This window comes from Peromyscus maniculatus, chromosome 3 (assembly GCF_049852395.1).
Source record: "Peromyscus maniculatus bairdii isolate BWxNUB_F1_BW_parent chromosome 3, HU_Pman_BW_mat_3.1, whole genome shotgun sequence".
NCBI classification, from domain to species: Eukaryota; Metazoa; Chordata; class Mammalia; order Rodentia; family Cricetidae; genus Peromyscus; species Peromyscus maniculatus.
Genome location: NC_134854.1, coordinates 112,535,029 through 112,562,415, shown reverse-complemented (window position 1 = coordinate 112,562,415; position 27,387 = coordinate 112,535,029). Strand labels below are relative to the sequence as shown.

General features: G+C 51.4%; 2 protein-coding genes across 5 annotated transcripts in view; one reads left to right on the top strand and one right to left on the bottom strand.

The window, feature by feature from the left end:
- Positions 1-23,182, top strand: part of Cfap100 (cilia and flagella associated protein 100) — a 29,896-nt gene extending 6,714 nt beyond the window's left edge. For all 3 annotated transcript variants that reach the window (XM_015989169.3, XM_042273633.2, XM_042273634.2), the window contains exons 3-17: positions 8,045-8,119; positions 9,506-9,606; positions 11,951-12,143; positions 12,993-13,060; positions 13,146-13,309; positions 13,556-13,636; positions 13,983-14,164; positions 14,466-14,504; positions 14,600-14,735; positions 16,522-16,570; positions 16,660-16,811; positions 18,735-18,870; positions 20,688-20,893; positions 21,450-21,543; positions 22,906-23,182. In XM_015989169.3, the coding sequence (XP_015844655.1) occupies positions 8,045-8,119; positions 9,506-9,606; positions 11,951-12,143; positions 12,993-13,060; positions 13,146-13,309; positions 13,556-13,636; positions 13,983-14,164; positions 14,466-14,504; positions 14,600-14,735; positions 16,522-16,570; positions 16,660-16,811; positions 18,735-18,870; positions 20,688-20,893; positions 21,450-21,543; positions 22,906-23,019 (1,790 nt within the window). In that variant the 3' untranslated portion in view covers positions 23,020-23,182. The remainder of the gene's footprint in view (positions 1-8,044; positions 8,120-9,505; positions 9,607-11,950; positions 12,144-12,992; positions 13,061-13,145; positions 13,310-13,555; positions 13,637-13,982; positions 14,165-14,465; positions 14,505-14,599; positions 14,736-16,521; positions 16,571-16,659; positions 16,812-18,734; positions 18,871-20,687; positions 20,894-21,449; positions 21,544-22,905) is intronic.
- A 230-nt stretch (positions 23,183-23,412) lies between these two features.
- Zxdc (ZXD family zinc finger C) overlaps positions 23,413-27,387 on the bottom strand; it is a 32,243-nt gene continuing 28,268 nt past the window's right edge. For both annotated transcript variants that reach the window (XM_006995754.4, XM_042273631.2), the window contains 2 exons: positions 26,042-26,143; positions 23,413-24,900 (listed from right to left, as the gene is read on the bottom strand). In XM_006995754.4, coding sequence (XP_006995816.4) covers positions 24,814-24,900; positions 26,042-26,143 — 189 coding nt within the window. In that variant the 3' untranslated portion in view covers positions 23,413-24,813. The remainder of the gene's footprint in view (positions 24,901-26,041; positions 26,144-27,387) is intronic.

Genomic DNA, 27,387 nt, shown 5'->3' with positions numbered 1-27,387 from the left:
TTTCTCTTAAAGCTGTACAATTACCTCTCTGTTTTACATAGAGCGAGTTGAGTGCCCTATCATACTATAGGACTATTTCACCTAATGACTCTTCCGGTTGCTAGATCTGGGTCTACTTGGTTTTAAAGGTATACCTTTCCTGGTATGCCAATAGGCACTATTTTGCCCCCTATGCCAAGGAGTTTTCTTTTGATCGGACATTCTAGCCTGCTGGGGGACAAGGGGTGATGTTCTTTTCTTCTGTAACTACTTCTTGCTGAAACTAGGACATTGTTGCCAGGGCCTAGGAAGGTTCAAATGTCCCTGCAATATCAAAAATAAAGTACCCTTTTTTACTTCAAGAGGGAGAAAACAGGATATAACTACATTCTGCATAAGGCAAAACCAAGCTCCAATAGTGCAAACAATCCAAAGCTCACTATCTGGAATTCATTCCAATCCTTTTGGTTTTCTTGAGAGGCTTGGATCACCTCTTTGGTCCCACCCTTGGCAGCAGAAACATAGCCTGCCTTCTAGGTCCCAGCTGGCTCCATTGCACTGTAGCTGATGCTTCTGGTGACTATTCTGTGGCACCAGCATTTCCAAAACTGCTAAGGTTCCACCATTGCAACTGGGCTGTCTTTGGGAACTCCAGCCTTGCCACATATTTGCAAGCCTCAGCTGTTCCCCATGATCCCTCCATGTCTTTAAAACCATTATCACCTGAGTGACTCTTAAATTACAAAGTTTAGCTGCCAGAGCAAGGTAAATTCTTGCATATAAAAGCATGGAGGTACAGCTTTAATACCTTATTAAACAAGCGTTGTTTGTAAATCCTATTTTTTTTTTTTTTTTTTTTTACAAATCTTGTTTTCAGGACAAGAATTACACAAAAATTTATCCTAATCCATATATCTTGGATACCTGTTGTTGCCTCCTTGGTAGGCCCACCCCACATGATCACCTTTAATAAAGATGATTAAGTCACATGACATTCATCTTAACCAACCCAGCAAAGATGACTGCCAGCTATGTGGCTGCCCAGAGATGGTGAAGTCACATGACATCCAGCCTCTCCAACCCTAGCAAAGATGGCTGCCAGCCATGTGACTGCCTAAAGATGGTGGCAATCCAAAATGGAATCATGCCACATGGTTTCTTTAAAATTACCCTTCCATAGATTTTTAACTATCAACTCCCTCCCAGGAGTACTAGTTTTAACTTTTTTTCATAGATTTTACAGATTTTTAACCATATCCAACAAAGTAAACTTATAAATCTCCAGATACTGAATGTTCACATAAACCAAGTCTAATTCTTTTGGCTGTTCTGTGTGGTAATATATTGTGTACCTTAATAAAATTTGCCTTAAGATCAGAGAACAGAACAAGCCACTAGATTAAATATAGATGCCAGGTAGTGGTGACACACACCTTTAATCCTAGCACTCAGAAGACAGAGATCTGTATCTCTGTGAGTTTAAAGCCACCCTGAACTACATGAAATTGACTCAGTCTAGGAGAGAAAACAGGGCCAGGCAGTGGTGGCACACATCTTTATTCCCAGTACTTGGGAGTCACACGCCTTTAATCCCAGGAAGTGGTGGCTGGACAGAGAAAGGTGTGAGGACACAGGAATTAAATGCTTTTCAGCTGAAGTCTTTCAGCTAGAGGCTCTTTTGGCTGGAGCCTTTTGGGTGAGGATTCAGAGACATTCAGTCAGAAGATTTGTGGAGTTGGTGAGGTGAGCTGTGACTTGTTCCTTTGTCTCTCTGATCTTCAGGCAAATTTTATTAGGATACATATTATATCACCACAGTTCTGCTTTGCTTCCCCCCCCCCCCCCCCCCCCCGTCTCTCTGCTGGATGATTCAACAGACATAGTAACATAAAGAAAACGTTTAAATATGCCTGGGTCTAGTGAAGGGAGGGCTGTAATCCAATTCCAGAGCCAGCTTTCCAATCACGAAAAACAGCATAAAACAACTTTAATGTTATCCACACCCAAAAGATATCTGAACTCCTACTAACCTGAATCCATTGACCTGAGAACTCAGAGATAAATTCTGAGCCCTAGTCATAAATGCATCCATGAGTGGTGACTGGCTGCTGTCGGCAGCAGAGACTACAAAAATATCCAACCCAGTTTTGTCTCAGCTCTTTGCTTGCAGCAAAACTTATGGACACACCAGAAAGCACAGAGAGACAAAACTTTCCAAAAAAAAAAAAAAAAAACCAAAACCAAGCATACTCAACTTTCTCGAGAAAGAGACAAACTTTCCCCAGGAAACAAAACTTTCCAACTGGAACCAAAACCAGATGGGTGGGTGACATCTTGCTATGGCCAGATGGGAGAATAGTGGGGTCCAATCGAACTCCCTCCATATCCCAGATAAGGATCTCACAAAACAGAACCAGACTATGACTCACTGGGAGGCCTCCATAGATGCTTGTTGCATTTTTCAGCATGGCAGTTCACTAAGGTAGTCCAGAAGCTGAAGGCAACCTTGGAGCCTTGGAACAAGGCAAGTGCCTCCTGAAGTTGCCCTTCAGGCCCAGAGTTCTGGAGTGAAGGTCCAGCTTCAGAATTTGGGTGGTGGTCTGAATCTCGCTGGGGCCTCTAGAAAATGTTAATCCCACCTATTGAGAATAAGACCACTATCACAGTTTAAAGCCAAATTTGAAGCAAGCTTTAATTAAATACTGAACAGGTGGATGGGCTCTGGCCAGGTCCATACCCAGGTTCCTGGGAAATGGCCCAAAATCAAGTATGGCTAAGAAAAACCCATAATCCATTGCATCTCCCATCAGGTCCAATCAGGGGCAAGCATATATCCTGACATAGTTTCTGCCTGTGAACCTCCCACCCAGATGCGATCAAGCACATCTGTGCAGATGGGTCAAACAAACTTGTTTAGGGGAGTAAAAATATGTGGCTTGTTATCTCCCATAAATAATAGCCTCCAGCATTTCAGGAACTGTCTGTCCTTGGGCAAGGGGCTTGCAGATCAGAGGCATTTTTGTTTCATGGCTCTCTAAGGCATAGTAATCAAAACTTAAAATGTAACTTTGGTTCTCACACATGTCACACACACACACACACACACACACACACACACACACACACACACACAGGATGGTCAGTTCCAGGGAGGCTGGTAGCATAGCAACCCCTGGAGGGGTGGCTTAAGTTTCTGATGGAACTTCATGTGTCAGGGAGGCCAAAGTGACCTTATCTTCCAGAAACCTGGGCCAGGTTAATTGCTGATAGAACATCTGGTGGCTGAGGGCTGCACAGAGCGGGCCACTCCCTCAGACTCACTGGCTCTTGCTCTGTAACCTTCTCTGGGACAGTTAGACATTGATCTGACACTTGGAATTTTTTTTTTTTTATCCTGGCGTGATCAGACATTAGACGGCCTAGGAATTGAACCTGCGTCCTCTGGAATATCAGTCAGTGTTCTTAACCGCTGAGCCATCTTTCTTTCCCTGAAGTCTTTGATAGGGTATTAAAAGCCATAATTTAGAAAGAACCCCTAAAGCTTAACCACAAACCGTAAAGAACCCATCCCCAAGTGGGCAAATAATAACCACTAAGACCTTCACAACAGGGAAGTTAAAGTCAAACCCCAGATGAGATGCCACTTCACAGGGATGGGGCCGCTTGTCAGAGAACGACAAATGCAGAAGACAGTTGGTGTTGCCAAGGACCGGGAGCAGTGAAGATACAGCTACCAAGAAAGCAGTCTGGCAGCGCTTCAAAAGAGCTCAGAACCAAATTAACATCTCAAAGCCATTCTAGTCCTAGATACATCACAAGGAAGATGTGTGAAGCGGGGCATGGGGAGGAGACAAAGACAGGGAGGCAGGGATCCTGGTGTGCGACCCCACCCTCACCCCATGTGCTCCGATGTCTCAGTATAGCCTGGGTGTTGGAGAGCCGTTCTGTCTGCACACCTCTCCAGTAGGGGCTGTTTGCAGACACGTTCAGACGACACACCCAATCTGGGCACCAGGGGCTGAGGCAGAGGCCAGATTTTGCTGTTCCTTAGGGTACCATAGCATATCCTATGCATACACATTCATGCCCCACCCCCTGCCATGCATGTCCTCACACTCCTGGGATCAAACCAAACAGAAATTGCATGTCAAGGACCTGGCCATTATCTGATAGTATCTTGTTACTAAAGAGAGACATAAACAATGTCTACTCCCCCATCCCGAGGTCACCAACATCAAACTGAGGTATGATTCCACTAAAGTTCACCTGGAACCAATGAGTTTACAGGGCTTCCTTATAGAGCAGTGGTTCTCAACCTGTGGGTCTAGACCCCCTAGGGGGGTTGAATGACCCCTTTGCAATGGTTGCCTAAGACCATTGGAAAACACAGGTATTTACATTGCAGTTCATAACAGTAGCAAAATTACAGTTATGAAGTAGCCACAAAAAAATAATTTTATGGTTGGGTGTCACCACAATATGAGGAATGTATTAAAGTGTTGTAGCATTAGAGAGACTGAGAACCACTGTTGTAAGTGAGAGATTATTTATAGGAGTGTGGGTGGTTTCCCCAAAGGCCACACTAGAAAGTCTTACTCAGCAGAGATGATGGCTTTCCTAGTCACATAGATAGAGGACTCCTCTCCCAAGACCCAAGACTACACGCCATTAGGGCAGAACTGTATAAAGCTGATTGGGAGGGGTGGCTGGATACTCTGGTGAGGGTCCCATGACCTTTCCCCTCCCCCAACGGGCCCAGCCATGATGGTCTTTTGTTGGCAGGTCCAGCAGAACTTCCCCCAATGGTTGTTTGTACAACATGCTGATAGTACTAACCTTGGTGAGCCAGAGAACCCATTACAAAGTTGCGAAATGGCAAAAGACTGAAAATACTCCCAGGGTCCAGTGAGGGGCTGGTTCAGCTAGGTGTGTGTGAGTCACGAGTCACGAGAATGAGCCATGGACTGATACTTTAAATGGCAGTAAAAGACACATAAAATAGACATTCTTAACCAATTAAATGTAAGTGCAACTACACAGTCAATCCTGTCATCCAGCTCTACCCTTTATCCTTCAAAATGAAGCTGTCTCTCCAGTTCCAAGTACCAACATGAAATGCCTGTTTATGGAAGATGTGTAGGCAGACTCTTCTGCCCTGCCAGACAGTTCCCAAATAACCAAACTGAGGTTTATTAATTATAAATGCTCGGCCAATAGCTTAGGCTTGTTACTAGCTAACTCTTAAATTTTAAATTAACCCATTATTTCTTATCTATGCTCTGCCACATTGCTTATTACCTTTTTCCAGTACATCAAGTTCATCTCCTGTTTCCTCTACATCTCGTACTCCTGAGATTCCTCCTCCTCCTTTTCATGCTCTCTTTTTGTCTGCCAGTCCTGCCTAATCTCTACCTGTCTAGCTATTGGCCAGTCAGCTTTTTTATTAAACCAATCACAGTGACAAATATTCACACAGTATAAAGGAATATTCCACATTTCCCCCTTTTTGTCCAATTAAAAATGGAAGGTTTTAACTTTAACATAGTAAAACTATATATAACAAAAACAAAAACGGGGGTATAGTGTGGGCAGGTGAGGAAGTCTGCTGTGGGCTTCAGCTGTCTTACAGGGTCCTTCACCTTAAACTGGTGGGTGCGAGAATGTTTCTTAGAAATAAAGCTTCAACAAAGGCCTGTTTATCACTGATGACAGTCCCAAAGCAGTTCTGGTGTCTGACCTGCATTCATCCCATCCATCATGGAGGCTGGCTGCATTTATGACAAGCTTTTCCACTTAGCATCAGGTCCTCAAGATCCAGCTATGCTACAGCATGTAGTCAGAAGAGATGTCTGTGTATGCAAAAAATATATTTTGCTTTTAAAAATATCTATATTTATTTGTCACGTATGTGCAGGTGTCTGGGAGGCCAGAAGAGGGTTTCCCTTAGAGCTGGAGTTTCAGATGGCAAAGAGCAGGAATCACTCTTAACTCTCAAGCTATCTCTACAACCTTGAAAATTATATATTTTTTTAAATGAGAATGTATTTTGATCGTATTCACCCTGATCCACCCCTTCCCTCCCTCCCTCGTCAAATTCAGGTACTCTGTGTGTTTGGGTGTTTTGCCTGCTTGTATGTACACATGTGTGCCTGGTGCCCTCAGAGGACAGGAGAGGGTGTTAGATCCCTTGGGATTGTAGTTAGCCACCATGTGGGTGCTGAGAACTGAACCTGGGTCCTCTACAAGAGCAGCTGATGACCTTAACTGCTAAACCAACTCTCCAGCCCTCAAGTTTAGAGACATAGGGGATATATCTAGATAAACTAGAGATACAGGAAATATATTTAGATAAACTTGAGATACAAATTAGAGATACAGAAGCTATATCTAGAGAAACTAGAGTTACCTAGATATACAGGAGATATATCTAAATAAACTAGAGATGCAGCACCTTCTGGGTCTGATGCCAGCCTAGGACACACAAGGAGACTCTGCTTAGCAGAAAGAATGGGTAAGGATGCTTCTCACACTGCAACATTGAAAACTTTTGACAATGTATATGCCTTTCTTTTTCAATTCAGAATGGAGATTTGAAGTACAATTTTGACTTGGTTTTGGTTCACTTTGTTGTGTTTATGGTTAGTGTTTAGTTTTTAGTGTCTTAAATTTTACTACCAGAGGCCGGGCGGTGGTGGAGCACGCCTTTAATCCCAGCACTCAGGAGGCAGAGCCAGGCGGATCTCTGTGAGTTCGAGGCCAGGCTGGTCTCCAAAGTGAGTTCCAGGAAAGGTGCAAAGCTACACAGAGAAACCCTGTCTCGAGAAAAAAAAAAAATTACTACCAGGAAAGTTCCCCATAGACTCTAGGCAACAGGATAATTTGGCAGGAGGGAGCTCTGGGGAACCCAGAATGCCGCACTCCCCAGCTGCCCCTTCCTTTGCCTGCAGTGAGACTGTACTCTGAAATGCAATTCTAATTAATCTCAGAGTTGGATAGCAGCCAGTCACCAGAGAGTTCTTACAATCAATGAATCCTCTGACTGAATGGTCGAGATCCTGTCTGTATCCGCCTTATATTCCCTGCCTTATATTCCTGTCTCCACCTCCTGGGTGCTGGGATTAATGGTGTGTACTGCCGCCACCACCTGACTCTGTCTCTCTTTTAGACTGGTTCAATCTTGTATAGCCCAGAGTGGCCTTGAACTCCTGACCCTCCTGCTTCTTCCTCCCAAGTGCTGGGATTAAAGGTGTGCGCCACCACGGCCTGGCCTCTATGGTTAACTAGTGCCTAGCTCTGCCCTCTGATCTCCAGGCAAGCTTTATTTGTTAGAGCACAAACAAAATATAGCAATCAATCCTTCAGGACCCCAGACTTCAGACTGAGTGTTCCTGCTGGTCAGACAGGCTTGGTGGCCCTCCTCACCCTTCTGTCGAGGACTGTTCAAGCCTGACTTCCTCCATCCCCGGGCACTGGGGACCACAGCTATCCCTGACTTACCCCACAGCTCAGTTCTGGTTCCTCTGGGAGGTTTTGGGGCTCCAGGCGGCTGTCTTGGGAGGTGCCACAAGGCTTTTTGCTGTGGGTGTCAGGTAAAGCACTGGACTGCAATGTCTGAAGTCACCTGAAGAAAGATATGAACCATCCTTAGGGACCAACCTGGACCTTCACCTTAGGTTTCTTGGTCACAGGGCCAGGTTAGCAGAACCCTTTTCAGGTGGAAGGGGGTGGGGCTTTCCAAGGAATGTGATATTGACATTTCCATTCTTCCATGGGAGGAGGCAGGGGCATGTTGTTCACAGGGAGATGTCAAGGGGGCTGACAGAAGGGAAGGCGGGAAGCAAACACCTCCCTCCAGTGTTCAGGGGAAGGATGCTCATGGCCACTTCTTCACAGTCTTAAGTCTCAGCCAAGTCAGCATCCTCGTCTCCCTGTAGACCTGGAGGCCCAGAGAGATGGCTAGGCTGTGCCCTGTGCATCTGGAAGCCAGCACCACCCTTGCTGTGTGTCCACAGCTCTCAGGGCCGGGTGGGTCATTGCTGTGGCTCTCACTTTTGTGTCTCACCAGAAGACAGCCTGGAGTTCATAAACAGCTCCTCTTCCTTCGTTGAAGACAAAAAGAAATCTTCAAAGAAAAGCAAAGGTAGTTTCCCTGAGCAGGGTAGGTGGAGGCGAGGCCTGACCCCTTGCCTAGGGTGCGTCAGGCTGGCCTCCAGGGTGCAGGGTGGAGGGGGGTATTTCTCTTCCTGTTGGACAGAACTCAACAGAAACACAAGGAGGGCTGGGAGTGGGGATAATTAGTGGGAAACGAGTCAGATCTGAACTTCAAAACCCTGAGAAGGCATCTGGGTGACCAGGTCCTAAGTCTTTCTGTCTCACCAGAACTTTCCAATACAAGATTGTCTTACGGTCGTGGAAGGTCTGATGTGCTCAACTGTGTTTGACTCAAGGCAGGAAGAAAGGAACCTAATAAGAGAAAAACTTCCAGCTCTAGTTTTCTGTTGCTGTGATGAAATACCCTACTCCCCAAAGCAATGCTGGGCAGAGGGGGCTTATTTTAGCTCATAGCTCCAGGTCACAGTCCCTCATAGCAGGGAAGCCAAGGCGGCAGGAACTGAAAACTGCCAGCCAAGAGCAGAGAGGAATGGATGCAGGCATCCCAGCCCGGCGCTCAGCGCACCTTCTCCACGCTTGTTCAGTCCAGGTTCCCAAACCCAAGGAATGGAGCTGCCCATGGTGGGCCGAGGCTTCCCACATCAATCAAACACTACCCTCTCATTACCTCAGCCTCAGAAGGAAAAGACCACCCCAGAAGCCCCATCCAATGCTTCTGACTCACATCCCATTGTCCAAAACTCCATGTGGCCATGAGTGTGGATACAGAGGTCTTTTAAAGCAGACACATAGCTACTTTACATAGACCTCTCTCTCAGAGGTCTCTAACAGCCTTTACCATACCGGTACCCTTCTTGCCTTCCAGAGCTATCCTGGAGTTTCATGTTGATGGGGACCCAGGGGACCCTGTGTGTCATTCACCACTCTGACTTCCTGGACCCTTAGCTCTCACACTAGGTGTCCACTGGTGTCCACAGTAGGATCTGAATCAGTGTAGAGGAGAAAAGCATGACCTGGGGTTCAGAAGTAGACCATCATGAGTCCCGACTCGGGACCTGCCTCTGGTTCCCTGGATGGATTTCTGATGGTCTCCCTGGGACCTCCCGGAGATGACCTGGCCTGCACCCCACTTGCCCTACCCATAGGAAACCTGTCCAGTTCCATCACTTTGTGCAGGAGGCTCCTCTGGCTTCCCTTCTCTGTGAAAGGGGCCTTGTTGGGATTTTCACACCAGGATAAAGGCAGATGGGTGAGACAGATGCCAGGCAGGAGCCCCCCCCCCCCCAGATTAAACCACAGAGGAAAGTTAATGGGGCTTGGACTGAAGAGCACTCAGAGACGCTGTGTGTCTCATGGTGGGTAGAAGGTAATGGGGACCCCTGAAACACAGGCTGTTTTTTTTTTCCTTTTGCAGGGAATGTGACTATATCTGACCCCTCAAGTAACCCTTTCCACATGTCAGGGGATGTGGATTTCTTCTTGTTCAGAGAGCAGGAGCGGGATAAAGCCATTGTAGTAAGTATCTGGGCCTGGGGTAGCCTGGGGTAGCCTGGGGTAGCCTGGGGTAGCCTGGGGTAGCCTCTTGAGAAGTGTCCCTGCTCTCCTTTCCTCCGTCTCAGGTAAATGCTTCCCTCCTCAGCTCACACACAGACCAGAGCAATCATGGCTCACTTTCCCTACAAAATCAAGTGCAGACGCTGCCCGGCTCTAACCTGTCCCATGACTCCATCTTCACTGTCTCTGGGCCTTAGTCCGGTAGCTTCCTTGGCTGCTCACTCCCTCTTCCCCTTCCCCTTGTGCAGAACGCCATTCTCTCCCAGCACTCTTCTTGTCCCTCCAGGCCTCACACCTCACAAGTCCCCTCCTCTGCACCTCTCCCCTGCTTGGAATCCCACAGGGAGGGCTCCAACCCCTGTTTTACCTGCATCCCAGCTTGTTGCCTCTTGTTTTAGCCATGTGACCTGGAGCCAAGGCAGCTCTGGATCCCCCAGCCCCAGCACACAACAGCAGAACAAGCCCAGACAAAGCAAGCAGCCCACCTGCTGCTCCCCTCCTCCCCCTGCTGCTCCCCTCCTCCACCTGCTGCTCCCCTCCTCCCCCTGCTGCACCCCTCCTCCCCCTGCTGCACCCCTCCTCCACTTGGTGCTCCCCTCCTCCACCTGGTGCTCCCCTCCTCCCCCTGCTGCACCCCTCCTCCCCCTGCTGCACCCCTCCTCCCCCTGCTGCTCCCCTCCTCCACCTGCTGCTCCCCTCCTCCACCTGCTGCTCCCCTCCTCCACCTGCTGCACCCCTCCTCCACCTGCTGCACCCCTCCTCCACCTGCTGCTCCCCTCCTCCACCTGCTGCTCCCCTCCTCCACCTGCTGCTCCCCTCCTCCACCCGCTGCTCCCCTCCTCCACCTGCTGCACCCCTCCTCCACCTGCTGCACCCCTCCTCCACCTTCTGCACCCCTCCTCCACTTGGTGCTCCCCTCCTCCACCTGCTGCACCCCTCCTCCACCTGCTGCACCCCTCCTTTCTTCTGGCCTGACCCAACAGCCTGTGTCCCCTGATTCAGGCTCAGCACCTGCTGTTTTCAGGGTGGCAGGGTCCCGTGGCAGCATCAGTAGGGCACTGGGTGGAAGACATCCTTCAGCCTCTGTGTTGAAACTGGAACCAGCCAGTGACCCATGCCCAGCTCCAGAATGAGACCTGTCAGCTTGGGGCTCTGAAAGGTGGTGCCCAGTTGACACTTGCTCAGGTACAGAGAAGGGATGGAAATCCCACAGGCAGGCCTCTCTCTGGCCTTCACCTGGAGCCTTCCTCTTCTTGGATGCAGGATTGGGTATTTCTGTTTCCAAGCCTGGCAGTGCCTTAGGGTACTACCTTCTGGAAAATGCCGTTTCACCCTTGAGGAATCTCCAACTTCCTCCTCTCAAATGTCTAATTTAGACCCTCACGCCCAGCAACTCTTCCCTACCCAGAGAGTCTCCACACATACATTCCCCACTCAGTGGCTCTCCAGTCTACACCCTCCTCACCTAGTACCCTAACCTTGTACCCAGCAGACCCTCAGGTCCACTCTACCCCAAGCAGCTGCTTGGTGTCCTCCACGTCTGAGGAAACCACTGTACTATCATGCTGAGGGGCCAGCTGGGGACTTCAGGCTGGGTATCAGATCGTGGCAGCTGGTGGGTGCCAGCAGAAAACAGACTGATGCTGAGGATCTGAGTGAGGAGATCCGCGCAAAGCTCACAATGCTGGACAACACCTGGGCTTGAGAGCTGCAATGGGCAGGGGGTGTCCCCTCCCCTGTCATCCTGGGAGGGATCACAATACCACCCTGTGGGCAGCACAGAGGTGCAGGGCAGTGGAGACAACCAGTCACCGGGTGACAGGACATCCTGCAGGGGAACCGCTAGTCTTTTGGAAACAGGTTTAAGTTTCCTAAACCTTTTGTCAGTTTTAGCAAATCAAATTCTTGGCCTCTGTTAAAGGGGACTTTGGGCAAAGGGACAGATGATCGTCTTTTAGCCATGCTGGTATTGTTATCTGGCTGCACATTGAACTGACACCTGTGCCTGGTACAGCTGCCCCTCCCGGGTCCCTTCCTCAGGTGGTCATTGTCCTGTTCAACCCCAGAGGCTGTGTGCAAGAGCCTACAGCCTCTCTAAGAGTGCCAACAACAGAGTGCTTAGCACAGGTGTGTGTGTGTGTGTGTGTGTGTGTGTGTGTGTGTGTGTGTGTGTGTGTGTGCTTGTGTGTATATGTGTGTCCTCCCTATGTCTGGGCCCCGTCAGCCTCTAGCATTGGTCAGGAAGCACTGGAGACATACATCTGACAAGAACTCGGATCCCATTGACTGCCTGTCACCCCCACAGGAACGTGAACAAAAAAAGATGCTGAGGGTGCACCAGAAGATGACCTACTCATCCAAGGTGTCCGCCAAGCACATTAGCCTGCGCCGGGAGCTGCAGCTAGAAGGCGAGATGGAGGACCAGGAGCTGATTGCTGAGTCCCGCCAGCTGCACGCCTTCCGTAACAACACGGCCTGGAAGCTGGCCATGACCCAAGGTACAGCACCCCTTCCTCGTGCAGGAGCAGGAATCAGGGGTGATCAAGAAAGGCGCTTCCTCTGTCTGACACTGCATACCTTGAAGAGCTCTGCCTTGATGGTTCACAGTTCCAGAACATGCTGATCGCATGGAGACTGCATGGTGTGCAAGGGTGGAGGCAAGCTCAGCAGGCAGAGGCTTAGGTCCACCCAACAACCAGCCAGTCACAGGCAATGGGCAGTCCAGCTCCAGCGAGGAGGCCTCATCGGAGATTTGCCTTCCAGGTCTCGGTCATCTTAGTGACACTGCAGCTTTTGATAGGACATGGCCAGCACTGGACTCCTCTAACTGTGCCAACCTCATGAGTTGTGGGGATGCTATAGTAAGAGAGGCCCAAGCCAGACAGTCACCAACCATGTGGAGCCTAGCAGTCATCTCTCAGCATCCCGGGGACAAGTTCCTGGAGCCCCCTCGGTATCAGAACCCACAGTGATGCTCAAGTTGTATTTATGCTCCCCTGTATTCTCTGAGTCATTCATAGATCTGTACATTGTGGGTCCAATATACATTCTACGTAGACCAGTGTTTGTAGGGACAAAGGAATTCATTCTGTTTACCTATAGTGCAAATGTGATTCTCTTCCATATGTTTCTGATCTGTTGGGTGACTCCAAGGAAACAGACCCCACAGATGTGGAGGGTTGGCTACATGCTGAGGGAACCTTTTCTCCCCCTTTCAGACCCATCACCCCTGTAGCACCCTGGGTAGGCAGCAGGACCCCAGCCTCCTCTGTGGACTGTCTTGGGTGCCCAGTTCCAGCCTGGGCTCCAGCCTCTCTCCCGTACTCACCTTCTGAGTCTTGTTGCAGAAAGGAAGGGGATACCTGAAACATTGAATGACTACTTGGAACAGAAGCGAAACATGTTCCTCCTGCAGGTGGGAACGCCTATATCCAGTCAAGGGTCTGCAGCTCGGCTCTGGCCTGGCTGAGTCCCTTCATGCTTGCTCTGCTGGCCCACAGTACGCCCTGTCAATGAAGCGCAATGAAATCCAGCGGCTAGAAATGCTGGCGACCCGGGAGGAGAACAGGCTGGAGAGGGCGGAGAAGTTCCTGGAGAAGGACGCAACCTTGTTTGACGAATTCCTCAGGGAGAATGACCGCAGCTCAGTGCAGGCCATGAGACTGTGAGTCTTCAGGCCCTTGTGACCTTGCCAGTGAAAACCCATATCCCAGACCAGGTCCAGTCCAGTCTTACCTGGACCTGGAACCTTGAGCCCTAGCCAGGTCCTGATCTCAACCTACAGTCATGACCCCTGGCTGACCCCCTAGCCTCCTACCTGGCCCGTGCCTGAGGCCAAGGCCATGGCTTCATCCATTTCTGATTGGTCTTTAATGATCCATGATTGGCCTCCTGGTTCCCCCTCCCCCAGGGCTGAGAAAGAGACCAAGATCAAGGTGGAGAAGATCATTGAGATCCGGGAACTCACGGCCCAGATCATGACCATCAAAAGGTAGAGTACAGGGGACACCTTTCCCTGTCACTTCACTGGAGCCAAGGGCCGCTTAGGACCACAAAAGCCTCTGTAGGAGGCTGTGGCCTGTTCCATGGGTGTTGATGAAGCTGAGACTCAGTGACTCTCCTGAGGCCACATCATCAGGACACAGGACCGTTGTGGCTCAGGCTGAGAGCAGCAGGCAGGGTCCCCATGGCTGAGGACCCTGTAGGTCACAGAGGGTTACAGCTCAGGAAATCCTGACTGTTCTCGTCCCTGCAGGGCAGGGTCCCTTCCCAGCTGCTCCCAGCGAGGGCTCGGGGGTGGACACTGCCTAACTTTCTGCGTCCCTTCCTGGGCCTAGTGAAATCTCCAAATTCGAAGACACTTTGCAACATTACAAGATCTACAAGGATTTCCTGTACAAGCTGTCACCCAAAGAGTGGTTGGAAGAGCAGGAGGAGAAGCGTCTGGCTCTCAAAAAGGCCAAGGAGCCCGGGGAGTTGGCCAAGGACACCAGCACGGTCGCCTTATTAGGGGACAAAGGTGAGGAGGCAAAGAGAAGGGTGTCCTCCAGGGGTGGGCCCTGATGGTGGTGCAGAGAGCCTGCACCCAGCTTGAAGGAACCCATCTGGTCCTTTCTTCCGTGGCTGGGTCCACACATAGAAGTACTCACTTTGGATACCCAGGAGCTTAGCTCGAGCCTTCCCACAGGGACACAGGCTTTCCAGTCAAACCAAGGGCTCCCTCCCAAGTGTTTCCTTTCCTCTCTTCCTCCTGGGCTGAGAGCCTCAATTACCACAGAGTCCAGCAATGGTCACATGGGGTTCTCTTCTGCTTCCTGTAGGGTCTGGCATCAAGAGCAAGACAGCCTTGCTGTGGAAAGGTATGGCTGCCCCAGTCCAGAGGGGACCCACACTCCTGCCAGGGGCACACACAAACCTTTTCCTCTCTGCTCCCCCCCACCCCACCCCCCACCAGAGGTTCAGAGCTTGAAGAAGTCCTCAAAACTGATGCGATCTGGGCAGGTCCCATCCAGCACTCAGAGCTTCCCGCGTGTTGGTCAGCCCAGCCAGGCCAGCCAGCCCAGCCTGTACAATGACCTGGACTCCCGACTGTGAGTGGTCTCCAGGGGCTTGCGGGCCACACCCACCTCCACCCACCACCCCCACCCCCACCCCCAGGAAGCAGAGGTCACTCAAGGAGACAGCCAGGCTGGCAGGGTCACAGGGGAGGGGCAAGGAATCTCATGTGGCCCTGGGGTAGAGGGAGGAGAGGGAAAACAGCTGAGGGTCACTCCACAGGGCTGCCCCAGGCATCTGGTTCTTGCCGTGGGGTGACTGAGGTAGTGAGTAGCCCCAGTAAGACAGCATAATAAAGAGGGGTGGGGTGGGGCTGGAGGGTTGTTCCTCGCTGGAAGACATGTGCTAGGGGTAACTTTTCCTGTCTGTAGGCTATGCTGGGAGGGTAAGCAAGGCCCCATATGTCAGAGCCCCAGAATATTGGAAAGATACTACAGGGTCACTGTTGGGCCAAGTAGTATCTGGATGCACAGTAAAAACCCTGCAGTTTTCAATCCGAGCCTGAGCCTCGGATCTGAGCCAAGGTGTTCCAGGCAGCATTGTTGGTGGAACAGCAAAGTGCACATGTGTGTGCTCAGAACCAAGTCTGAGTGAATTCACAATGCAACATGGGTGAGAACTGTCCAAAACACCCCAGATTAGTTATACTTGTTTGACTTTTAATTAATTTCTGGCCATTGCAGGTTAGGAGACTTTTCACTGTTGCCCATTTTTTTTTCCCCTGTAATTCTCACATTGAGCTTCCCAACCCCATGTGGAGTTGGGACCCACAGTTTAAGAAGCTGGGAACCGGCTGGGTGGTAGTAGTGCACGCTTTTAATCCCAGCACTCAGGAGGCAGAGGCAGGCAGATCTCTGTGAATTTGAGGCCAGCTTGGTCTATAGAGCGAGTTCCAGGACAGCCAGGGCTACACAGAGAAACCCTGTCTCAAAAAACAAAACAAAACAAAAAGCTGGGAGCTAGGTGAACACAACTGGACGGATTGAGAGCTGCACAAGGTCACAGCTGTGAAGACCATATCCCTTTGGAGGAGCAGCAGGGCTCAGCAGTCTCCTGCAGTATCTTGAGCAGTGGCTGAGCTACCTCCACATTCCTCATCTGGAACACTGGCCCCAGAAGGTGCAGGGGTGGGGCACAGGCAACCTTCTTTGCTCCTGGAGTGCAGTGCACCTGGATATTTGCATCTCCACCTTGGATTCCTGGGCATCTGGCAGGAAGTTGACCTCACCTGTCCCCCAGATAACGCACAGCCCAGCTGGAGTGGGGAGGGGCCACTGGGAAGGGCTGGGAAGCATGTGGAGGTGGGCTCCATACAGTGCTGAGGCCATGCAGCCTCTCTGCACCCCCGGGAGCTGTCTCAGGACAGAGTCTGCCCTGTGTGGTGCTGCTTGGAGTCAGCTGGGAAGAGCCGGGTATGCCCAGTGGCTATGAGTGGGACAGATACCTAGATCCAATCCAGGCGGTCAGTCCCAGAGAGGGCACTCAGGAAATGAATGGTAAGTAGGAAGGTAGGTACAATGGAAGTGAGGATACAAGAGGCCCTGCACCTAGAGAGAAGGCTGAGAGATCCGGACAGCGTAACCTAGTGGACCAAGGGAAGGTAGTCTTGTTCTATTGGAGACTGAGGACTAACCACATTTTGAGTGTTTCTTGGCTGTGGGACCCCGACGGGGGCTGGTGCTACATCTCGGCAATGTGGGGGGAAGGGAGGGGTAGGGAACACACTCCATCCATGTCTTTAATCCTTTGACCCCCCCACCCCCCCTTGCCACTTGTGTCCTAGACGGGTCCAGGAGCTCTGATCTCACTGTCTGTCCTCAGGTCAAGCTCTACGCTGCCATCACAAGAGGACACTGACAGCGATGGGGAGGTCTGTGACTGGGCTCTTGCCCCTCCTGCCCCCCCCCTGCCCACCCCGGCCCTGTCCTGTACAGCACCCTCTCTGCCTCCCCTTCACAGGAGCTGGCGCTGTACTTCACTGAGCCCCAGCAGCTCCTGGACGTCTTCACACAGCTAGAGGAACAGAACCTGTCGCTGATTCAGAACACACAGGAGATGGAGGAGACCTTGGATGATCTGAATGTCACTCTGAAAAACACCCAGATCCGCATGTAGGTTGCCATGGCGCCCCCCCCCCCCCCCCCCGCCATTCCTGCCCCCCACTGCACTATCAGTTGTCCCCTTCCTTGTGTCAGTCAGAAGGTAGCACTGAGGACCTCCCATTCAGCCCTTCTGCCACTAACCCAGGCCCTGGGAAGCCGGCCCTGCCATGTGGAAGGCCACCACACCCTAGGGCCGGGAGGCCGGCGTGGTTGGGAAGGGGCTGGAAGCTGGTCTCCAAGACACTTGGGTTGTGGGGAAGTATTAGAGGTCCTTGCACCACACCTCCGGCCCGCAGGCTGGGAGGGGAGGAAGACTGCCTTGAGGGGGGCCTGCAGCCTTCGGGTGGGCACCAGGCAGCAGAGGTGCAGCTGTGTGGGAAGGCATAAGGGCCCCCTGACAGGTTGGAGCCAGTCTGGGATGGGTGCGGCCCGGGAAGACAGGTCTGCCAAAGTCTGTCTAGCACAGCATGGGACCAGGACTCTGGAAAGATCCTAGGGAAACCTGAGGTGTAGGCAGCAAGGCAGCAAGGGAGGCAGGAGCTGGTCTCACCCCCACCTGCAGCTCACTGGACACTCAGACCCATAATCCCTGCTACAGGGTGTGGCCACCAGCCATCCCATGCCAGTATCCTCTGCTGGCCCATTCCAGAGCCCAAGGGGGCAGAGTAGGAAAGGTTGGGCTGGGGTACTGGGTCGGGGGTATTGTTCAGGCTCATCTACCAAGTCCCTAAACTCTGAGCAAGTTTTCTGGGAGGGCCCAAGGCCTGCAAGGGTCAGGCTGGGCCTGCCCACGGGAGCTTATGCTGGATGGCAGTGGACAGCAGACAGACCCATACAGTGACTGGTAGGAAATGCACATGCTAGGAGGAAGACAAGGGGAGTGATGTGAGGGCGGGTGACATCAGCTGAGAGGGCAGGTAAGTAAGAAAGCAGTGTGTGGCCCAGGACTCTGCTGGGGAACACGGAGGAGCCAGTCACCCAGAGGCCCAGGAAAGACAGCTCAGGCAACAGAAACAGCCAGGGCCTAGGCCCCGACCCAGCTGAGACTTCAATGTCCAGACAGGGAGCCACGTTCCTCACAACTCCCCTTACCGGTCCAGCATGGCTACCTCCAGAATGAAGTAGAACTACCTGCTGTTAGGCAAAACTGTTTTCTGGAGCCCTGGCAAGGGCTGGAGGCACAAGGAGATATTCTGGAGAGAGGCCAGGAACCTCTCAGAGTCCCAGAGGCCCTGTTCTCCCTCAACACAGCTAGCTATCCATGCTCCCAGCAGGACATAGGTGAAGGGCAGCAGCTACCCCAGGAACACCCACATGTGGTTTCTGAGTCACAGCCCATGAACTCAACCACCCTTTCTTAGGGAAAAAAAAAATCAGAAAACAGCTTGTGAGAAAGAGAAAATGATTAAAGAAAGTGAATGGATAATAATTTATCCAAAGAGTCATAGAACCAGCTGTGGTAACAGATAACTCTACAGAACATTCAAAGGTTTAAGGGGTGGCTGAGTCAGTAAAGTGTTTGCTTTGCAAGGAGGACCTGTGTTTGATTCCCAGAACACACACACACACACACACACACACACACACACACACACACACACACACACACACACACACATTTAAGGGAGAAATGACGACAATCCCAACAGTGTGTTAAACAACACCATGGCTCACAAATTAGGAATAGAAAGGAATTTCAATTTAGTAAACATCACTAGATCCTACAAGCTAATGCTGTTAGAGGCAAGAGACTAGTGGCCTTTCCACTGACATCAGGTGCAAAGGGTGGGTAACACCTCTTTCTGCACTGTCCTGGAGTTCCACCCGGGTGGGCAGAACCTCCACTCTTCAAGGCCTATGGCCTCAGGACATGCCTACTAGGTCATGCCTCGTGGGAGCCCTGGGTGCTGAGGGAACTGTCTGACCCTGCAGGGACAGGGAGGTCAACCTGCTGAAGCAGTGGATCACCACCATGATGATATCAATCTCCAAGGAGGAGGAGTCAGCAGCAGAGCTGCAGCTCAAAGCCCGAGTCTTCCACTTCGGGGAGTATAAGGGTGACCAGCAGGTAGGGACAGGAGTGTCTCAGGGCAGGGCCCAGGCCCAGCACCTCCGGCCCTGCCCGCTTCCTGTGCTCTGGGTGCTTGGCGTGGCATGTGCCCCAGGGGTCTGCTTACCCGTCCCTTCTCAGCTGCCTGCACTGCTTCCCAGATGCTTGACTGTGGGGACCAGGGCCAGGAGCTCAGCACACAAACACAGAAGAATTTACTCACTCAGGTTTTAGTTCTTTCCAGTACTGTCCAGGGCCTTGTGTGACAGACACCAGGCCAGGGGCCTGGCTCCTGCCTGGCCAAGAGCTGCTGGGTGCTGGCTATGGCCAGGCCTGACCAAGCCTTTTTACCTGCTGTTGCTCATTAACACCCACTCAACACTCACAGGGCAGTTGCTACCTGCTTTCTGAATGTCAGACAGGCTCAGAGAGGGATGAGTTCATCTACCTTGGGCCTCACAGAATGTGGTCCTGTGGGGAGTTGGGGGTCAGTGCATCTCGTATAATACTAGAAGGACCAGTCTTCTCCCAGGGGCCCAGGAGAGAAAACTATGAATGGCGAGAACTATTTTCGGGAAATAGAATCTCAGCACACCGAGCTCTATAGTCCATTAGCTTTAATTCACCATTCAGTCTCTAGCTTTACAGTTATATACCTAAACAATCACAATCCTTCCCTCCAGTCAGGTCACCAGGCCTGAATTCCTGTAAGGTCATAAAGGCAGGTAAGAGTTTCCTCAGGCAGTGATTGTCAGGCTTTCCTTTTATTTTTTATTTTTTATTTATTTTTTGTTTTTTGAGACAGGGTTTCTCTGTGTACCTTTTGCGCCTTTCCTGGAACTTGCTTTGTAGACCAGGCTGGCTTCAAACTCACAGAGATCTGCCTGCCTCTGCCTCCCGAGTGCTGGGATTAAAGGTGTGCGCCACCATTGCCACCACTGCCCACCTGTTGTCAGGCTTTCTTTTATGACCTGAAAATGAAGTGGTTAAGGGAGGAGGTCAGCTGAGAGCTAATATCAGTTAGTATATCAAAAAGGGAATTTATGTGCTCACCCTATATTCCTAGGAGTGGTTAGGTAAGAAGTTAGGGGTCTATAAAGTTAGTAAGGCTGTAAGAAAGGAGGGTCCAAGCTAAGTTGTGTAAACCTATTACTTAGGGTCCACCTGACCTAGGTGGTGTCTCCTTGTGGAATTTGCCTTAAATCAGGAGACTAGCATGTGGTCGTCTGGATTGTTATTTCTGTTAGTCCTTGAATGTGGCTAAGGGAGATATCTGGTTCCAGTGCTGAACGGGGAGAAACAGATGGGCTGGGGGTAAGGAAGCCTTTCCTGAGGCTGTTCTCCAAATACCTCAAATGTATATGTCCAAAGAGTCCACACTGTTAGCAATTCTTGGGGAAAAATCAATTGGGAAAGCTATGAAGGCACACATGATTTTCATAACAGAAGACAGCTGATTATAACAAGCCAAATGTCACCAAAAGCTCCCTGGGATTTGGTTTCCTCTGAAGGAATTCCTTGATCCCTTCAGGTAGTGGCTTTGCTATAACCAGCTGAGTTCTTACATTCCTGTGGCCTGTAGCAAGGGCCTCAATGGGCTTGCTAAGGAAGCTGGGGGAAGGGCTGGGGTGTGAGATGTCAGATGTGACCATAGGAACACCAGGGCTATTCTGGCTAAGGGAATCAGGTACCATCGTTCCACCCTTCTCTGTGAGCCCACAATGCGGCTGTTCCATCCTGGCTGACAAGCCGTGACTGCTGGTGTAGGCAGGCTGTCAATGTGAGGGTGAGCAAGGGCTTGCAGCCATGCCACACCGCTGGCCGACTGTCCCCAGGACAAGCTGCTGGAGAGCCTCAACCTCAAGGTGATGGATGTGTACCGGAAATGTGTGGGCACGCACCAGGAGGCCAACCTGGGCACCGTGCAGATGCTGACCGTGGTGGAGCACCAGCTAGATGAGCTGCTCGAGAATCTGGAGCGAATACCCCAGGTCAAGATCGAGCAGGCTGAGAAGGCCAAGGAGAGGGAGCGGCGCATGAGGTAAGCCACCGTGCCCAACCTTCTGTGACTGCAGCCCTGGCTTGGGTGCAGGGCGCTCTCGTCAGAGTCCACCCTCTTGAGTCTCCTGGCCAGAGAGACAGGCTCAGGACTCTGTGTTGTGAAGCCAGGCCTCTGTGGGTCCCAGAGGGCAGGGTCATGGGACACAACTATCTGCCAAGTCTGTCTGTCTCTCCCAAGCATGGGGCCATCTCCTCTGGGGCCCCAGCACCTGCACTAAGACTAATGTCCTAGCTAGGTGCCAGGGTGTTGGACTGTGGGCACAGGGACTGAAGACCTAGATGTGGATCCAGGGAAACCTGCTTTTTGAGGGGTGTGCTCCGAACCTTAGGTCACCCTCAAGGCCAGCATGGCATCTACCTAGCCCTATCTGCCTTCCCCTGCAAGCCTTGGCTGATTTGCCCAGGACTGACGGGAAGGGCAGAGGTGGCATTTTCTAGACGTGGGAGGGCATGGACTGACCTGGAGCCTGAGTGGGAAAAGGAGAGACCCCCCCACCCCCAGGCCCTGGTCCCTGTAAGGCACCTCTTGTTTTCAGGATGCGTGAGGAGAAGGCCAGGCTGCAGAAGGAGCTGCAGGAGGAGCGTCTGCAGCGGGCTCGAGCCAGGGCCCAAGCGGAAATCAAAAAGAAGGTGAGGGGTGGGGCCAGGGCTGGAGGGCACAGCTCCTGGGCTCTCCAGCCCGAGCTCCGAGGCTTCCCTGAAGGCAAATCACTGCTGAAGAAACAGTTTGCAGTGCCGAGCTGGAGTGGAGCAGTCTCCAAAGCCAGGCACTTCCGGTGCCCCCGCCCTAGAGCTGACCTCACCAGGACCAATCTCCCAGATGTACTCGTCATAACCTCTGCCAGGTGCAGATGCTCAGCCACAGAACTCATCACACCAACACCCAGTTTCAGGGGCCTGTTGCTCTGTCCACCCCCCAGACAGACCGTAGGTCAAGTGGCTGCCGGTTGAGAGGCCTGTGTCTTCTGGGTCTCAAGCTCTCGCCCCACAGAAAATGCACTGTGGCAGCCTTGTGTCTTTTGAATGTGAAAGCAGAAAGTCTGGCCCTGAAAGCAGGTCTGGAGTCAAGTATGGCCCCTGAGAGACAAAGGAGCTGGTGGGCATCCATAAAACATGGCTGCCCATTTCACTGCTTGGGAAAGATGAACACTGTTAATAGTAAGATGCTACTAAACATCCCTGTGCTTAGTCCAGAAAGAAAGCGGACACATAATTCCCTTCAGGAGATGCAGCTCATTAGGAGAAAGGGCTTCCAGGCCACGATCAGGACTCAGATGGCAAGGAGAGCCTTGGACAGAAACAGGACAATATACGGAGGTCTAACCCTAACAGGGCCTTAGTGGGGAGGGGAGGCTTTTCTTTCCTGGAGAGGAGCTTCAGTAAGAAGGGGTTGGGGGCAGAGGGGGAGAAGGAGCAAACACATGCTACCACCAGAGGGCTGGCAGGGCAGAGGAGCCTCTTTAGAGAGCAGCCTTCCGAGAACTTCCCCAAGCAAATCCAAGAACAAAGGAAATAGCTAAGTTTTGGGGGGCTGGCAGAAAGTGTCATACCACATGATTTAGTTCAACATAGTATATGTGACAAACAGCATGGAGGAGCTAGGCTTGGTTAGGAGCATCAGTCAAGGGCTGTTGTTGGACACAGAACAGACAGCTTAAGAGAGCTGAAGGTTGTGGGGCTGGGCCTTAAGAGTGATCACGGACTTTTAGAGGCGACCGCTAAGGTTTTCTGTCGCACTGCAGGTTCTCCTGTGGAAGCCCTGAGCTAGGAAATAACTTTAGCTCTTGCCCTTCAAAAAAGTGTGCTCCATGGAGCTGGCATGGTGACTGCTAGGCTGATCCGCACTCCAGGTCCCTTTAGTCAGTACCACCCCTGAGTGGCTGGTCTGTATGACCAGGCTTTGCTGGCCACTTCCTGAACCTTAGCAGGGGACATGGGCAGCATGGCATCTCCATAGCCAGCACAGGCTCACCATATTTATTGCCCCTGCAGAGAGGCAGGAGATTGGTAAGCCGCTCCCGTCCACCAGTCATCAAAATAAAGGAGGTATCTGAGCACGTGGCGATGGACAAGGACAAGGAGGAGATGCTCTTCTTCTTCACTTAGCAGCAGAGCTGGCTGAGGGCTCAGGAAGAGGTCAGTAGTTAGTGAAGGCAGGAGCTGTGAGCCTGATGGGTCCCCAACTCCATCTTATGCTCTCCTGTCAGCCTCCTTACAAACAGGAAATAAAGTCACGTCTCTTGGGTGTCTGAATGGCCTGTTGAAGGAAGCCTCTGGGAAGCCCTCTTTTGTCATTTCACCCAAAGCATGTGTTTGAGGGACAGAACACCATCCTGGTTCCCATCAGAAACAGCTGCTTGGAGAGAAGCCCAAAACCTGTCCCTGAGGAGGGCAGGGCATCGCTGGCCCTTGGAGACAAAAGAACGTGTGGCCCGCTGGGCAGAAGGGGCAAGAATCTCAGCACCATGCACAGTACCTTGAATGAAACCGGAGCCAAACTTTCGGTACATGACATACAAACACTTTTATTCATTTGTACTAAGAGTTGGGCCCATGGCAGCAGGAAGCTCCAGTGCTCAGAACATGACAGTCCAGCCCATCACTTGGTAGACACACCCTGGAGGCTGTGGGAGAAGGGAGCTTCTCTGTGAGGTGGGCTCTTGAGGCAGCTGACAGTGGTACCAGGCTACCCATGGAGTGGGGTGGGCCCTGATGACAGGTGGGCATGTTCAACCCCTAAACTTTGGCCTGTGGTGCAGGAGAGACCTGTGGAAAGCAGGAGATCTTCTCAAGCAGGACTTATAATCCCCTTGTGGGGAGCAGCACCTAGACAGATGGCCCCACAGAGCCATCCAGAGAGGACGCATGCCCAAACTCAGGGCCCTCCCTGGACCCAAGAAACAAAGCAACTCAGACGGGGCAGAACCAAACCAGTATCCGAATAAGCACACACTCCAAAAGGCCCAAGAAAAATGCATTTCTGAGTGACCCTGTGTCCAGTCTTAACTAACAAATAAATATGTGCAAGGCAACCGTCTCTTCTGGGAAGACAGAATCACTCTGAAAACACACAAGGCCAAGGCCACATAATATGCTTATCTTCAATCTCAACCATAAAACACACCTCTGTTCCAGCCCTATACATAACATACAGCAGTCAGAACCCCACTTTAGAGACTGAAGACAAGTTACTATTTACCAAGAATCCCAAATACAGAATTTAGAAAAATTACTTTAAAAGTCTGAACTCTTCATTCCCAAACTATGAGCCACACTGTCGGTCTAGGAAGAGGGCCTACTAGCAGGCCACTGGTGGGCGCCAGGCCACCCCAATCACCTTTCAGACTAGCTGCCCGTGTAAACTGCTAATGCTCAGCCCAAATTCGGCTTGACCATGGCATACAGTGTAGTGAACCCACACACCCACTAACACCAGCCTAGTAGATGCAAAGTAGTCTGTCACACAAGCTCTCAGAAAAGAACCAAACTTCTAGATGTCTCAGGCCGAATGCTAACACACTACAATTGAAGGCCCTGTCCAGACTAGGTACAGAGATGTACCTGAGCAGGGAGCCATGCTCCACCCACTTCCTGCAGGGATCTTCTAATGCAACAAGTGCTACCCAGCTCAGGCCCAAGGGGACCGGGAAGGGCTGGAACGCACATGCATTGCATGGCCATGGTGCCTACCGCACTGTGGAGGCAGTTTCAAAGAGTATAGCCCAGGCTGGATCTTGGTAGAACAGAAGGAAAGCACTTTCACTACATGTACCCCAAAGTCTCAAAGAATCGGGCTGGGCTGCTGAGCAGAAGTCAAGTGAGGTCTCCCTGCCCACACCATTGTCATCTGAGGTCTTGAAATGTAGCCTGGAACATGGTCCTTGTTTGCTCAGGCTGCTGTCACTGAAGGTCCTGCAGGTTGATGGTACTTCCTGGTGCCTGCATAGTCTCCAGCCCGGCAGAACCCCCAGATGCTGGAAGCACCTCCTGCAAAACCAAGCAGAAAGTTGAGGAGAGGTGGGGTGGAAAAAGAGGGGGAGACACAGCAGAGACCTATTCCACACCTTCTGTCCCTTCAAAGAACAATGTGCTTCGTACGGTGGCACATTCTTTTAATCCCAGGAAGGCAGAGACAGGCAGATCTCTGTGAGTTCCAGGCCAGCCAGTCAGGGCGACCTAGTGAGACCCTGTCTCAAAAAACAAAAACCAACCAACCAAACAAACAAAAACTAAAAACCATTACATTTTCCCAGATTTATTTTTTCTAGGCCCACTGATGGGTCCACATATATTCAAGCACCCATGTACTTTCCTGTAAAAAAAATTACCAAAAACCAAAAAACCGAGACCGTCTCTTCTTATATCCCACACGCAGTAGGCAGCTCACCTAGGGAGGGAGATGGCCATGGGTGGTACCCATCACTCTCCTGCTAGAACCCAGCACTCCTGCTTTGGTATTGCAGACTCTAAGGTGCAGTGGGCAGGTCTGAGGTCGCCAGCAGTTTGTAACTCACCTTCCCTCTCTCATTGCCTCTTGCTCTCTTCCCCACCACTCCACATCTTCTTCCTCCCTTTCTGTGTCTGTTAGAGACAGGTTCTTGCTGTGTGGCCCAAGTGGCCTCAAATGTGCAGTTCTCCAGCCTTTGTCTCCTGATCACTGGGTGCCACCTATGGCTATCTGGCTCAGATTTCCTTTCTTTAGGATAGTCTTCTGAGAGGCTTAGGACAGTAGAACTGACATTTCTGAGGTAGGCTGGCAGCCTGAAAAGTGACTTCCATTCAGACCTAGAGCTGCATTGGTGGCTACCTACTCTCAGCTTAACCACTCACTACATAGCTACTGAACTCCTGTGGGTGCAGCCCATTTACGGAGAATTTAGAAATGGAGTCACAGGCACACTAGGTTTCACCAGGTCTATAAGCAGACACTGTAGTGTCAACCAAGCCTTATCTAAAGCTGTGGTCCTGACTATCTTTTCACAAAAGTCCAAGATGGCTGGCCTGACCACCAACCCAATGTGCTTCTAGGGCAGGCTCATGGCAGCTGCTAACCCATGCCACAGTCTCCTGACATGGGAAACCTGGGATGAGTTCTACTGAGAAGAAGAAGAACCGTAGGCACCCAGACCTGGAGGACGTAGACAGGCAGATCCACGGTGAAGTAGGGGTGGAAGGCAGAACGCTGTGGGCTGAGGGGTAGTGGCACGCCTCCTTCACCTGAGGGGTCATCCTGGGGAGGCAACATCAAGAACCATCACACACTGGTAATCAGGAAGCAGGAGCACTGGCCTCTCCATCTCTTTCACTTTTAACCCAGCCCAAGGTTCAGTTTAGTCTGGGATCTTCTGCTGCCAGACTCCCTATGTTATTTCAACACTCAAAAACTGTTCCCAGTCCCCAAAGCACCCCTCCTCCTGAGGTGTCCTAAATTCTGCATGGGTGCCCTAGTATTTTCTCAAGCTCATGGGGAGGTCTTCTCTCTGTTCCCTGTTACCCATGGGCCAAACAGACCTGAGAGCAGAGGGCTCCCTGAGACGAGGAGGCTGCCAGGTCCCCAGAAGCAAGTTAGGAAAGAATGGTTTTGCTTTCTCATGTGCACATTCAGTTACAGCTGCATACCCCCCCCCCCCAAACTGAGCACCCTCCATCCTCCCACTGCCCCAAGGACCTTCTAAGTACTACCGTTTCTATCTCAGGACAATACTGAGGCTGTGGGCTAAAGCCACTTGCCCAAGACAACATTAGCTGCCAAAGGCCAGGTAAAGATTTATACCCTGGTGCACGCTCTTCCCAGTGGGCTCTTTTTCTACCTGTGGTGGCAGCTTTCCTACGGTCTCTTCTCCCTATGCCCTTAGCCCTGGAGTGCCTTCTGCAAGCTGACCTGCGCGCTCTGGCTGTGCTCCTCCAGGACAAGCCTCCCACTCCTTCTGCTGTCCCCATCTCTAGCTGTTCCAAGCTGTTCCACCATTGGGTCAAACTGGGAGGGAGGAGCATGATTTTCAGCTCCTTTCTACACATAAGTCTGAGTCTGCCCACCAAACCCTTACCTGCTTCTTTTTTGGTCTAGAACCCTTTCATTGCCTATTTCTCCAGGTCAGTCTTTGCCACTGTCCCCCATTTATCTGAGCCCTGCAGGCCCCTCACAGTCTTCTACCCCTGGTCTCATCTTTCCTTCACGGTCCTCTCCCAGATGGACCTTGCCTGTCTCTAAGCTCTCTGAAGTAACAGGAACAGCTCCACCCTCAGTCTCTGACAGCTAGGTTTGCACTGGCCTGCTGAAGTTTCACCCGGAGCCCTAAGTACAGGTGTGCAACATGTAGGTGTGTGTGACTGGGCCAGAATCTCTCAGCTTCCAAACCCCTTCCCTTCCCCATCCACCTCCTTAGAGGCCATCCTGGGACTGCAGGTATGTATGGGGCTGCTGAGTGACTTGGCAGTGAGCTCCCATAGATGGCTGTCTGTCAAATACAGGTC